Below are 15,989 nucleotides of genomic sequence, written 5' to 3'. Positions count from 1 at the left end.
TCATGTTGAGTTATTGAGTGATTCATTGTTGTTGCCGTGTTCGTTAGCTATTTATTTTCTTTCTTCCCTTGTCTTATGGACTACTACGCTTCTTCACTGTGTGATAAATAAGCATATATGACTTACACGTAGAGAATCAGGATAAACGAAAAGCTGATACATGGTTGGCGCCCATGCGTATTTTCTCAGCCATGAGTGGATTTCGGCTATACATCTACTCATTCGAAATTCTAAATTATTCCAATTTTTAAAAAATTATTTTGGTATTACCATTTTTGGCAATAATATTTCATCTTGGTAACTAGTAAATACATCTTAAGCCCACATTGGAAAAGGGTAGTGGTCCAGGGAAGAATATCCATTCATACCAATGGCTTATTTCTTCGACCCTCGTCGAAGGAACTTTTACTTATATTTGCGAGCCATAGCAACAACCGTCGATAATGAAACTAAAGACAGGATAGATCCCAAATCATAATTCTTTCCCATAGTCATATGAAATGTAGTCTATCATTTGGGAGATATATTCACTCTCCATTCTTTATTCACATTTATTTCTTTTCCCATTTATTATTATTATTAAATATTCGCTGTCCGGCTTCAATAGCTCCTACACCCGAGGATTTCTTTTGCAAGTGATACAATGATTAGTTATTTTAGTCATTGGTTTCAAGCTGATACATATTCCAAGTGCCAATGTGTTGCCAAATGTATTTATTTCTTATTGTCGTAAGCAGTATCCTTATTTCTGAAGTGTGGACTTATACAATTTAGGATGCGGTATAATAATTATATGTGCTTGTAATAAATAATGATAAAAATGTTTTTTGTATTGCTACTACATTTCAATATGGAACAATTATTATGATATATTGTGATTCTTTCACCATCATCACAAGGGACACTGAAATATAAGAGGATTATTTCTAGGTGCAAGTTGCGTATGAATTACAAGTGTCGCACGCTAATGACAATTACTCAATTAAGAGGGAGTGAATTGTAGGTTTATATCTTTCTAAAATCAGCTACATCAAATTTTGTAACAGGCTATGGTACTTTCGTCCTTCCCATCGCAATCTCAAGAAAGATTGGTATCTTGAAAGGCACCAAATTGTTGTAGTCAGATACCGCAGGTTTAAAGGTGAAAATCATAGCTTACGTTTTGGAATCGGTTTTAAAATATTTCATTGTTTATTTCACAGCAAGAGAATAGGCATAACACTGTTTTCAGAAGGAACGAAAAAAAAAAAAAAAAAAAAAAAGTTGAACACTGTTTACATTTTCAGTTCTAAACTAAATAATTAAGAGGGCCACATGGGCATTTTTTTAAAGTTTTTTCCTTATATATATATAAAATGATTGGCACTAACAAACACAAAATTGAAGTAATAATTACACTTAAAATGTTAAAATAAGTATGTCTACATGAAACACACACAAGGAAAAAAAAAACTATTATTGTATACGTTTTTCTGTGCAATGTCACTTGTAATTACATCCCTTTGAAAAAAAAAGTTACATATGTATACCGATGCACAACTGCCGTAATCCTTTAATATTGAAGGTTTCATAAATATTCTAATTTCAAGAGAAAATAAATATTAACCATATCTGGATTAATTTGATTCGCAAATTAAAACCTTTTTTCTTTTCCGATTTTGCTCCACCCAAAATTTGCCCTTTACTCTTTCTTCCTTTTTGTTAAATTCTGATTAATTAGAGACGAAATTTCAGAATTACCTAAGTATGTATGATAATTATTCCATACTAATATGCGATAGAAATTTTGTTGCACTGTTTGTCATTTCAACTATATTTAAATAGAAAATATCACATCATAACTTATCACAAAGAAAGTAAAAATTAAATATTTCTACCTTAGTATACTATATATGCAATGTAAAAATCAACACGGTAACAATCACTACTAATTAACTGGAAAGTCACATTATCATTCTAGGCACAATGTAAAATTCATGGAATGAGCTAAAGATTTTTCCTTCTTCCATTTGTTTTCTGGATTCCATATTTTGTTTACTTATAACTTACAATTTCTTTCCTATATTACTCTACTGTTTGGGAACTGGACTGTTCATTAAGAGTCAGTCACACATACTCACATATACACACACATACATACATACATACGAAAAAAAAAACTGCAACACCCATTGGAATTATTTGTAGAACTGTTGTTTCACTACACATGAGCAAAATCGATGATTCACTCGAAAACCTATTTAAAAATTGGCAAGTGATGAAACACTGCCCATTAAATTTTCAAACCATATTGATCGTTAATGAGCGAAAACAACGAACAAACAAAAACAAAATCTCTCCTAGTCTTTTACAATTAATCAATCATCGTACAAAAACTCCACAACACAGGTATAATCTCTTTCTTTTTCTCTTAGCTATTAAATGTATCAAATGTACTTGATTGAATTTCTATTAACCACCAATGTATCACTTTTACAAAGAAATGTTCTTGATTTTTGAAGAGGTAGCATCACACATTCACAAGAGACAATTTTCATTTTTTTAAAGTTTTATTTTCTGTAACACACCTTATTATCCTAAATCAGGTTCCATTGCAAATGCCACACTTTTAGGATCTACTTCATCGTCTAATGTATCATCACTGTCCACTACGGATGACATCACCATTGTCTGAGGTCTTGTTTTCGGGATTTTCTGTTTCACTGTGTTAATTGACGCTCCATGTGCTTTACAGATGAGTGTGGAAGACTTGTGTTTCTTATAGCCCAAATACGATCTCGAGTAAGATCTCGCAAGAACTCCAAACTTCCCACTTCTATTCTTGTACGCCTTGATGATGGACAAGATAGAAGGGCTCAAATGCCTCTGTGGTCTTTTGAGAGAGAAAGAGGAAAAAAAGAAAGTGAGTCAATTAAACAAAATTACTATATACATATAACAGAAACAAGAAAAAATACATAACTGGAAAATCAACATACTTTCTATGCAGTCATAAGCAAATTTGCATATGTATTTCCTAGCCACATACATATTTTCTTTCATTTATATTCGGAAAAGGCTGAACCCAATTTTCTGTTGGTACTCTTTTAAGTCAGTAACAACAATTATGCTCTCCATACAGTAGTAAAAACTATTCAAATTGGACCTTATCGATAGCAACATATATGGGGCAGGTATGCAGTTTTTGTTGACGACAGTACACGTATTGTTACTTCGACGGATTGGCTAACGAAGTTTTCCGCTGAAGAAATTTCCTTTACTTGAAACATACATTAATTGTTACATAAAGAAGACAAGTCTGTATCTGAACTACTTGAACATGTGATATCATGAATAATATGAACATATGTGACATCATAAACAGTCTCCACGTTCATTTAGACTATTAATAATTTTTCTGTTGAGTACTTTTTGCCTGTTTTCATTGACCTCTACTTTCTCAAAAAAAAAAATTAAAAATAATAATAATAATAATAATAATAATAATAATAATAATAATAATAATAATAATAATAATAATAATATGTTACACATTATTAAAGTATTAAGGTAATTCTTAAATTACCGACTTTAAGACTCTCAAACTTAGTATACAGTATATATAATTTAAGAGAGGCTAACCCTATAAAGCTCGTATGGAAGATGGTGAAACAATGTCTGACTGTCAGCTGGGCTCAGGCAAGGACAATCACCCAGCTACCTTCCCGAACAACTCATATGGCGATTTGAGATTGTTACACGTGCTACTAACTGTACACATTTTGAATCCCCCTCCCACCCTGTTCGTGTTCGTAATGTCTTACGTGCGCCACCTACAACCATCTCCTTTCTCTGTATCTACTTTGGGTATGATACATGAATTCTACTGGCTATTCTTGTGTGTATTGAGTCGGGAACCATGCACCTGCACTTAATCATCTTACTGTTACAGCAAAATTTAATCAAATCGATACATCCACTTCGAAGTTTTGGAGCTGATGTAAAACGAATTGTTACTGGTAGGTAGAGATATTTACTTTTGCTGGTAACTGTACAACAGACATGGGAAAATTATAAAACTATAGGGGAGCCAACAAGAGAAAGTCTGACAGTTCACAGTGACGTTGCCACTACTCACGTGTCAAGACTTTTTCGGTGCATCTATCATGGCAATTTAATTAATGGTGTAAGACAGAGTGACCGTGATTGATAACACTAGTACCAAAGTAGGGGCTGCATTGTCCTTCCGTGTGTGGTAAGAAATGTCAGAGACCATCTTTTGTTGGCCCTGCTATACATCCGTTCGATAAGAGCATTGAAAATTGCTGTATTGCAATGATGATGATAAAATAATATTCCTTAATATTTACAACGGGCGATCACAATAAGATCGAACTGTTGCAATAATTGTATTTTGGTAGAAAGAACTTGTCAATCGCCTTTAAAGTAGTTCCCCTTGTTAGCTAAACTGCTTCCAACGTTTCGTCCACCCTTACAGTACTTCTTTTGGAGTATTTTCTGTTTATTTATTTGTTTGCTTGCTTAAATCGTGTAAACCGAAGCAGCGGTAAGCCTTTCTTTCTTCCGTAAAATTTGTCGAAACGATGTCCTTTTAAAGCAAACTTCAGTTTAGGAAATAGAAGTGCATGTAGCGAAATCTGTAAACGTTGGCTACGGTACAACGGTCAATTTGTTATTCGCCAGGAAATCGTGCTCAAGGAGCACCGAGTGAGTTGATGCATTGTCACGGTGCATTCGTCTCTGAAAGCTTGTTGAAGCGTTTCCCGAGCTGTTTCAGTAGAAGTGTTTTCAGAGTTTAAAATGAAATGACACACACACACATAAGCACGGTTCTCCCAACTTCTTTATTTTCACGTAGTCACAATATAGCCAAACGGTCACTGCGTCTTCCCCGGAGAAAATGTTCTGGAATCATCACTGCTGGAACTGATCCAGTGATAGGTAAGCGGCGTTCTGGTTCCCAAGATTGCTGCTAGTCGATGTCAGTTGTCGGAATTCATTAAGTTTACTGATTTGGGCTTGCGCGTTTTATATAGTCCTTGTAACTTAATTGGTGGATGTACAAATACATAAATCATGCTATTTTTCGGGAGCATAATAAGCAATTATTTTTACGAAGTTTTCTATAACATTGTTACTACATGCTAGTACACCTAACTTTGGGCAAAACGCATATTATTCCCAGATTATGTAAGTTTTCATTGATAAATTGGAAAGTTTCAACCGTTAGGTCATCAAATTTATATTTTACAGCAACAGGACACTCACAGAGAAACCATGTGCTGGAGAAATATTAGAAGTTTTGAAGGACATGTAAATTACTTTAGATCATAAGAGTTTCACTTAATTTTATCAAATTGGATGAACTCTTCTCTGTAAGATCACTCAAAAAGACAAATATTGCATTCTCAAAACGCTTAATATACGTTGACACTGTGATAGAATAAATACTGAAAATGAAAGTTACATTCCACGTTTATGCTCTATAGTAATTGAATGATTACGGAAACACTGGTAGAATAAGAATGTAGCAAAAGCAAATAGGAAAATTCAGAAAACGCCAACAGAAAAAAAAAAAAAAACTTGTCTTCTATAATTTTCCATGTGTTGGATATATATCAGCAACAAGGACGTATTCAGAATATAATTTCCAGGAGTTACTGTCTAAATAACAAGAATTCTCATTTGGGTGACCTAAAAAATGCTACTGATTGCAATTTAAACTTTAGAATTTCGGGAGGGAGAGATGACACCCCAATATTTCACCTACACATAAAATGTTTCCACAATCTACGTATTCTGAAGGAGAAGCAAGTATGCACTTACAACAGTTTAATTATATTAGTAAATACGCATCATTTGATCAACTGTAGGATATTAATAACCAAATTTACTATCGGTAAGTCTACAATTTTATCAAACGATATTAAATTATTATATATATATATATATATATATATATATATATATATATATATATATATATATATATATATATATATATATATATATATATATATATATATAGTAATTATTGAACGAAATCGAGAGAGTAAAACTGTACAAACATGTTAAAAATTCTGGAAATTTACTAATCTGTCACTGCACTGTTGCCGCAGTAAAACTGGATTGTTTCCTTAGTACATATTATTACAATTAATTAGAAAGTTTGCTATGAATGGGTAAACTGAGTGAATCTGGAATAACAACAGTTTAACCCTTTCGAGACGCTGTGGCATATAACTACAAAATCTGTTTTTTAAGCCTCATTTGCGTTTAATTCGTCAAATAAGTCATTCAATACCCAATCATAGGCTCGGATTGATTTTAGGGCTCTTTTTGGACTCTGAAGAAAGCCATCCACAAAGATCTAAGACATGTAATATACTTTTAAGAAGTCTGCAAAATTCATGAATTTTTAAGAATATTTATCACTAGTATCTCACCTGTGTACAAAAATGGTAACATTTACAGTTTTGATTTTTTTTTCTACTATACTAGTGTCGAAAAAAAAAAAAAGCATGCAATGTCAAGACAAATTACTAGAAGCTTACATACATACAACTCATAACCATGCATTTGAAAGCGGTTAAAACTGACTTAGCAGCTACATTTTATAATATGCGCTTGCGGACAATACTGTAAATTCTCCTCTCTGGAGTAACATTAGAAAGAGATGTAAGGACAAAACAAGGAATGGTACAAATTTGAGATGATGCTAGTGATTCCCAATAGTGTATCACGCAGACCCATACAGTGGTGTCGCAAAATTTTAAAAGTAAATTTTATGGCGGACAGGAGACTATATACGATATTCAGTACCTACATGTCTCGCAATGTGGTAGCCGTTCAGTAAATGTGTCGTCTATCAAAAAACGTTGAGAATCACTGCATTATAGTACTAAGTTTACTATTTTGTACTTAATGATGGACCAACCAATGTTCACATAAGAATTTTATTTTCTTCAGTTTTTACCCGATATCCCTTGTTTTCTCCCGGCCCTCTTCAAATATATCTTACATCGTCTTGATGTAGAATCTTGTACAGAAAAAAAAGAAAAAAATCGAATCTAGGTACTCACTGTAAATTTGATGCTTATAAATATTCATAATATGTTTAAACACTACAGAAAATTGTATAAAATCCTACATATGTATGAGAAAATTAACAGAAGATTTGTATATTCTGTTATATAAGCTCAACTGCGAAGCGAGCAGATTACAAGTCAAGCTACCAAATGCACTTCGCATTACAGTAAATTATTTAATGTAAACTTTCTTAATTACTTCGTAATGGTAATAGAACATCAGCTGCAAGCATTAAGTATGGGATTCTACGTACATATATGGTGGCAGCTTTCTACATTTCAGTGTTCACTGTGGGAAAATAACAAAGGAATTTTAAACACATCATTCATGATAGGGTAGACATTTAATCAGCAATTTGACCAAAAGGATGAAACAACAAAAGGAAAATTAATATTAATGAAAGAAATCCAAGATTGACTTCTGAGCTGACGGTAACGAATCAAACATGGTGTCACCTAGAATTTTACTACGAACTCTCAATGTAAATAAAAAGAATAACACATTTCGGAGTATTTGTTAGGAAACTTCTAGATATAAGCGTTTGAAAAATCTGAGAATATAGATATACTGAGTTCAGTTGATTTTGAATTTAACGCCCCTTTCAGCAGTGAGGCTATATGAGACATGGACCTACTGATTAACGTGGAATTCGAACCACAAGAGCTCCCGCCGGGAACTCGGGTCTCTCACGCCAAAGGAGCGTATGCTAACCGCTTAGGCAGGAAAGAGCTGTGTAGACATGTTGAATACGGGTAAATAGTAACATTAGATATGAACTCAAATATGATAAACTGAATACTCAGTGTTTTATCTCATCGAAGATTATCAATTCTAATCATTAAGATTAATATTGTTGGATTTTAGGCAAGTAACGAGCATTTACATTCTGAACATGGCAGTAGGTGTACAAAGATCCTCCAGAGACGCAGAGACGAGAAATTACTCTATTAATTTTAACAAAATGGGTCAAAACTTCACTAATCTTAAGCTAACCCGGCCCGATCCGACCCTACCCTACCCTACCCTAACCTATTATATCCTTTTAAAGCGATTCTAATTGATGATTTTCAAATTTGTGTAGCTGTTATTACGCTTTTTGTCGATAGGATGATGACCAACTTCGGAATAAATGCCTCAAATATGCATAAACTGGGATATTCCGAAAACTACTCTATTTCGCTTCCTTCCGATAGTAAAGAACGATACTTTTTCCACATACCCGTTTTAATTACTAAAAAACAAATTCTTGTATCTTAGAGAATAATTTGACGTAACTACGTAAATAAATTCACTTAAAGTTTTTTTTTTTAACATACTGACTTACTATCAAATTAACCACTAGCATTTTTTTTTTTTTGGATGTACCTAAGTAACTCTTCACTTTTTATACTTTAGAATAATCTATTTGATACACATAAAAAAATCTTTAAGAAAGAAGGGATCAAGGAAGGATTTTATAAAATTACGATGCTAGCACATGTTCTAAAGTGTAAAAAGTGGTAAGTTATTTGGGTGGAAACGAAAGTTAATGGCTAATAAAAGCGCTACTAAGTATATATATGAACTTTATGGACCTAGTGAATTTTATGAACCCAGTTACATTTATCTTCTCCAAAAGTCTTTAAGTACGTTTTCACAAGGAATTCGAGAGAAACTACGATTGATGTTCAGAAAAAAACCTAACTTTCCAAAGAAATACAACCAACGAAACTGTCCCTGACTTTCTGCTTGCCTGCGTCGCAGTGGGATTCTTTCCAAGTATTTTAACGGTAATTGCATCATCCTACATTGTGTCACTGTGAGATTGCAAGCTATGGAGTGAAGCTGCATTTCGTACTTCAGAAATTTTATGGTATTATAAAAATTAAGATCTTGAAGGAGCATCGTGTGTCAATCAAATTTTTGTTTCAAATTTCGCAAGACATTTACAGAAACTTAAGAATGAACAATGAACCCAACCTAATGTTATGAATGGTTTCATTGTTTCAACGGTGAAAGAAACTCCATCAAAGACAAGCTAAAACAGAGCATCCATGAATATCATGTGATGACCTTCACCTTCAGAAAGTGCGAGATGTTGTACGGAAAAAATCGTCATTTGACCGTTCGGGAAATAGCCGAGGAAATAGAAATCAGCAAATTGTCCTATCACATGATCTTAGTTGAAAAATTAAACATGCATTTTGTTTCTTTTTAATTTAAAGTTCCACAACTATGTACCAAGGGTAAGGAAGTGGGTGATAATGAAATGGATGATAAACGCGGGAGTAAACGGTAGAGCTCGAGAGAGAACTCACGCACACGATATTTGTTCATCACAAAGCTGGCCTGACGAGGGCTGAGATCGCACCAGAAACCCCATGTACCAGAGGCAGGCGCTCTACCACTAAGTCACTGCGGTTAGAAATATACATCATGATGTTGCGAAATTCGTTCCACGGTTGCTAACAAATGCACAACAGGAAATCTGTGAAGATCTTTTGAATAGTGAAAATACTATAGGTTTATGAAACATTATAACAGCTGACGAAACTTTGGTCTATAGCTATGATGTCGAAACAAAGAGAGAGTCATTCCATGGGTAGGAAAATCTTCGCTAAGACCCAAAGAAGTACGTCAAAGTTGCTGTGGTGTTGTACATTATGAATACGTCCCACGTTGTCAACTATCAATGACAATTTAGAAGTGATGAGACGAGGGAGGCTGTGAGGAAGATACCGGGAGCTTGGAAAAATGGAACATGACAGTATTTCTATGACAAGACAATCCGTTGTTCCTAATTGGAGATTTTGATGAAGAACAACAAACTGTTGTATCCCAACCACCCTACTTGCCTGATTTGACATCTGCAGACATTTTCTATTCCCCAAGTTGAGATCTACCCTCAAAGGTCGCAGTTTCCAATCAATAAAAGAGGTAACATTTTCGCTACGAGACCTCTGGGTTATTCCAAGAAGCGCGTTCCAGCAGTATATTAATAGTAGAAAGAATTGATTTGAAGGAGATGAATCTGAGTAACTTTCACAAACGGGAAGTACCACCACATTTAGAAAATTCGGTTTCTTTCTGAGCAGACTTGTATTAATCAGAACGCGCAGTGCAAAAGTAGCACTCTTCCTGTTAAAGGAGAAAAACCCAACAGTTCTCGAAATATCGCACAAGTTTATCCATATTATCTGACTAGGGAACATGAAGGTGAGAGTGATAAAATTTTAATAAATGTTCCTTATGATCTTTAAGTAACTTAACTATTCCTTAGTTACTGTCATTTTTTTCATCGATAAAGTAATATAATGATACAACTAAAAATTTTGACTGAAAATGTATTACTAGAACATATGAAAGCGAATCTTTTATTGGTGATTGGGATTACCTACGAACAATCCAGTATTCCATTTCTAATCTTTTATTCGTATATTTCTTTACTTTTGAACACAAAACATTTGTTACAAACAACAAATGGGAATAAATGGCAACACTAAAGAGAATAACTATTATCTTTGTAAAACACCTGTATATTTTTTCTGAGTTGGTTGAGTTACATTTGAAAAATTAACGAAGGTGAAGTAAATCCGAATAGGCACGATAAGAATGAAAATCCTTAGTTTAACATTCTACAGTCATGTCCTGTAGGCTAAAGGGGCAAGTGGTAACTGGAGAATTGCTGAAACAAGAAAAAACAAAACTTAGGGATATGAAATCCATCAGAACGTCTATGGCTTGGATCGAATAATTTACATTCGCACTAGTGGAGAGTTCTCGGTAACAGCGCTACCGTAGTTCTTACCTTCATACGTTTGACTTGGTGAAACTCATACTCTATACGAAAATACATTTTAGATCTTAAAAAAAGAATCTTGTCATAATAACATCTAACAGAAGGCTAACATGACTGAACCTTCAACTACCTGATGTTACATCTACGAATTGCTATGACAAACCATCCGAGGCCGAGGCGTGGTGCTAATCCGAGGAGAGAGAGTGAGGTGGAGAATGGCTTGTATTGTAGAGATTGATCTTGTATGATTTTCTGTGCACCCGCCAATTATACCGGATTCAAACCCCAGTCGTGATTCGAAGCTCACGTTAATAGTAGGTCCCGACTTTCATATCATCGGTGTTCGCAAGGACACAAAACACAAACTGAAAACTCAAATCTGTAATGACGAGTCAGACAACTTCTCTTTAGTGATCCATGAGAAAATCGAACCCATCATCTTTATTTCTTGCCTTCTAAACCTGAAGTATAGGAGCCTTATTTAAATAAATATTACTGTCACTTTGGACGCACCATGGACCAAGCGAGAGTCGCAGTCAATGTACAACTACTATTACAATTAAAGAAAATTCTGCATAATTTAGGCCAAATCGGACTGAAATACTAGTTTCGGATCAATAAACTCGAAGTTACTCACTGCCGTTCCTCCAGATTCTTAATAGATCATCTAAAAACTATATTACAATTGAACTTTAGCTTACCAACAGTCAGCATTTTCAAGACTTAGGTAAGGAACAGGATTTTGGTACAGATAGAGAGTACGAAAATTAAATATTTATAAAATTCGATTTTTAGTATAATATTTTAATGACCTATAAGAATTTGGAGGAACAAAGTCAGAACCTTAGAGCTTATTGGTAACAATATTCTTCAAGCGGTTAACAATGTAAGATATTCGGATTTTTTTATTTTTTAAGACATAAATGTAAACCTATCTTACCGTCATTTTGAATGTGTCTACGAAACAGTCTTGTCTACAAAACTTTTCGAGTTAATAGAAAGGCATGTAAAGCAATTGAATTGTCACCAGATTAAAATTCACTGAGATTTTGAGGGTCAATGAATTAACACATTCATTCTTTTCAGCTTTACTTCTTAGAGGCGAGCCTCGGCTACGTATTCTTTAAGATCATTACTTTCAAACATGAATCAGTGCGTGTTGAAAATTACTGAAATTTGGGGTATTATACGCCTGTCTACTCTTTCCTTCGAGAATTTTGATTTGGACTCTCACACATAACTTAAACTCTTGTCTTGATAAGTCTAGAGAGAATATTTTCTGCTCACTAGATTATTTAAAAAATACTAATATCAAAACGGAAACCGCATTACTGCTATGAATATGTGGACTTACATTGTGGATATGAATATATATAACGTGGTAGGTCCAGGGTGTATTGCAGAAATCATGAACAACTTTTAAGGGGATCGACTTCCACAAACTATACATAAGATATCAAAACTGACTACCACAGAGCAGTTTGGTATTACTACGCGAACACCACACGTGTAATTTCTGAATGTTCAGATTACTTGCAACTTTTGTTCAGTTCGCCTTTACTTCCGGAACGCCTCAAACGATCTAAAACCTCGCTCCCATATGGCAATATACGACACAATCGCCTTAAAACTATTGCAATCACGCCCACCTTTTCATCGATCTTTACTTTACCCTAAAGTCCATGTCGTACTTATGACCATTCGTTGTTTATGACCATTTTTCGATAAAATGAAGTATTTAAAATTCTACAAAAATATAACTTCTTAGGTTTATTATGAATTAGGTTACATGTCAAATATGTAATTGTGCGCCAAAGGCGCGTGCGCGCTAGCCATTACACCCATGGGGAAGGCTATTTTATTACAGCTTTGTAGTGTTTACACACGAAGTGGACTAACTCTCTTGTCTACCAATTTATGCCTATGAAATTACCTACCACTTTAGAAACATGGAGTAATTCTGAACTCGAGACGAGCGTACTATATAAAATCATTGTTATTCATTTGGTATTGGATTTCTATTCCGAACGATGCCGAAAACATACAAAGAAAACATCTCTTCCCTCTTTATTATTAAGCTATAAGAGGTCGTTATATATGTTCATATTCATTACCAACTCCCTAATTTTGTTACGAATTAGCGGGAAAATAAGCACTGACCACGGTTGTTGGATTGATGGTAAAAAAAGTAGTGATATTTGTTTGTTAGTCTGTGCAAAATCGAATACTTCTACACCAGAAAGAACTCTCTAATTTGGCTGGCGAGTATGTAAGAATACGTAATGTTTAAAAGAATGTATACATGCAATCAGGAAAACATACATTTAAAAGGTTTAATACCTTCAAAATTTACATGAATTGGACATGAAATAATAATAATAATAATAATATTAATGGAAAATCGTACTATCTGTGAGGCCAAAATCTAATGCCCATAGAAAAAGCAACATTTACTTTTAATACGAAGAGGACAGTAACGTCATAACTATCAAGTAAAAGATACTGGTAGATACTTGTCCTACTGGCAATTGGGAGTTTTTGATTTTTTTTTTACATTTTCACTGGACTAATTATGACCACTCTCGTAAGACATGAACAGGTAATTACCTAGTCATATCATAAATACTGTCACAAAGTTTGGAGTGGCGCTGTAGGTATCCGGAGTGGCAGTGTTGCCATCTGTGTATAAAGCGGAAGATGCATGTAGTGTGTGTGTGTGTGTGTGACTGTTCATGACATACGTTGATATTGTACCGAGTTCTGGTGGAGTGAGGCGATTACGAAAATTGTATAGCAGTAATTGCACTACACAAGGTCGGGAAGACAGCAGATGAGATTTTCAACCTCCTCAAACCCCTACAAATCAGCAAGAGATTCGTGTATCGCGCCATACAGCGATATACCGAGACTGGAACGGCAGCTGACCGCGCAAGGAGTGGCAGACCACGAATGGTACGAACCCCGCAGGCCCAGAAAGCAGTCGCAGTAAGAATTGGAAGAAATACTGTTCGAACACAAAGTGTGATGGCTGCTAAGATGAACATCAACAGCAATTTTATGTCTCGTGTGCTCAGGAGTGACCTACATCTACGGGCGTATAAGAGGCGGACTGGTCACTTTCTGAACCAAACATTAATGTCGCAGAGGGTCCTTAAATCCAAGGGACTGCTGCGGCGTTACGCCAACAATCTGCACAGAAAGATTCTGTTCACTGACGAAAAGGTGTTCACAATTGAGCAGGCCTACAACGCCCAAAATGACCGTGTGTATGCCATGTCATCTACTGCAGCTGCTGAGGCAGCTCCAAGGGTTCAGACGGCACATCATCCTGCCTCAGTGATAGTTTGGTAAGGAGTGAGCTACTCAGGCACAACCCAGCTGCATTTTTGCGAACAAGGTGTTAAAACATCTGCCAAGGTGTACCAGGACACAGTGCTAACACCTATAGTGAAACCACTGTCTGCTACCATGTTTCCTGGAGAAAGGTGGACCTTCCAGCAGGATTCCGCTCCAGGCCACAAGGCGAAAACAACCAAGGACTGCGTCTGGCTGGCACGGAACGTCCCCGACTTCATTTCTACCGCTGACTGGCCTTCTGGCAACCCGGACCTTAACCCGTTCGACTACAAACTTTGGGCAATCCTTCAGGCAAAGGTCTGCCATACACGGCATCCATCTGTCGATAGTCTGAAAGAATCTTTGACCCGAGCAGCGAACAATTTTCCCCATGGACGTGATACGTAATGCCATTGACCAGTGGCCGGACAGACTTCGTGCCTGCATCAAGGCCAAGGAGGGACATTTCGAAAAATGATTCGTGCGTCAGGTGTACAACATATCAATGTAAAACATGACCAAAATAAATTGCCTTGGTGTTAATACTGTGTTATTCACATTCAAACTTGTGACAGTATTTATTATATAACTAGGTAAAAAAAACCTGAAATTTTACTGGGATACTGTACAAAAAGAGCAACAGATACAATCCGACTATTCAAGATATTACATTTCCGCACTCAACTCCCAAACAACAACAACTGCCGAAGATGGATAGCGCGCGTCTTTGCACAGCGTCCTGAGTCGATTTTCGGTGGAACATCCTTTAAACAGATCACGGTGGTTCGTTCCACCTTAAACTGTAGCTCCATGTCTCATATACCAAAGCCAACCAACCAATGAAATGCGATGAAATGTGGTTAACATAAAAATCACAGAAGCGAAAAATATAAATCATAGTTATATTGCAATTGAAGTAAGAGTGCAAGTTTCGAGTTTATTTAAAAAGGTTTCAGTGAGACTAACAAAAATACCATTACAATTTGCACATTCAGATTTTTAAACGTCACATAAAACACATTGTATGAAAATGAACATACTTCCAGTGAGGCTGTTTTTTAATTTTTGAAGCCGTACAGCCCTTTTCGCCAAAATCTAAGTCCCTATCTCTTTTCTTCCTATTTAAGAAAATGTGAAAATAATTATGCATTCGGAGGTTGCAATTAGACAAAATTATTTACGTAGCTCCATCGAGAAAGATTCTAAAGAGTAGTAGTCATATTTTTAAAGGAAATGCATTTTGAAAATGCAGTATATGCTGCTCTGTTTTTAAAACAAGACAATTCGTGATCCAGATAGCATTTCGGATCATCAGGCAAATGTTTTGTGAAATAGATCATCTTTTAAAAAATAATTTACAGAGCCTAGTAAGGGGCTTTTATTCGGGGAAAGTTTAGATTTTACTCCATGAAAGGCGACCTATATGAGATCTTATGCAGGGCGTCTGCTAAAATTCCAACATTAAATTTCGTGACTTTTTTGTGACCTTTTCTTTATCAAACCATAAAATTTCGGAACATTCTCAAGAGCGAAGTTGAATGCGAATTAGGCCGAATTTTCATCCATGCGATTTGGTAGCGATTTTGTAGCGTCTGAAGCCGACCGTAGACATCTTTGGTGGTGAATTTTCATGTTTTGTAGAACAAAATTTTCCAGTCTCTACGTATTAAAAAAAAAAAAAAAAAAAAAAAAAAAAAAAAAAAAATCGTGACCCAAAAGCTAAATTTCTTGACTTTCATGACCGTTTTCTCATTTCGTGACTTTTTCGTGACCGATAGACACCCTG

The 15,989-nt window shown here is 35.2% G+C and overlaps 1 protein-coding gene across 3 annotated transcripts in view; it reads right to left on the bottom strand.

Moving 5' to 3' along the window:
- LOC145668774 (uncharacterized) overlaps positions 1 to 15,989 on the bottom strand; it is a 121,424-nt gene continuing 105,435 nt past the window's right edge. For 2 of the 3 annotated variants that reach the window (XM_081736934.1, XM_081736935.1), the window contains exon 19: positions 1 to 2,872. In XM_081736934.1, the coding sequence (XP_081593060.1) occupies positions 2,572 to 2,872 (301 nt within the window). In that variant the 3' untranslated portion in view covers positions 1 to 2,571. The remainder of the gene's footprint in view (positions 2,873 to 15,989) is intronic. The other variant, XM_081736936.1, reaches the window with a different exon arrangement.

This window comes from Thermobia domestica, chromosome 13 (assembly GCF_964235325.1).
Source record: "Thermobia domestica chromosome 13, izTheDome1.hap1.1, whole genome shotgun sequence".
Taxonomy (NCBI): domain Eukaryota; kingdom Metazoa; phylum Arthropoda; class Insecta; order Zygentoma; family Lepismatidae; genus Thermobia; species Thermobia domestica.
Note: the sequence above shows the minus strand (reverse complement) of the source record. Positions and strands in the feature narration are given on the sequence as shown.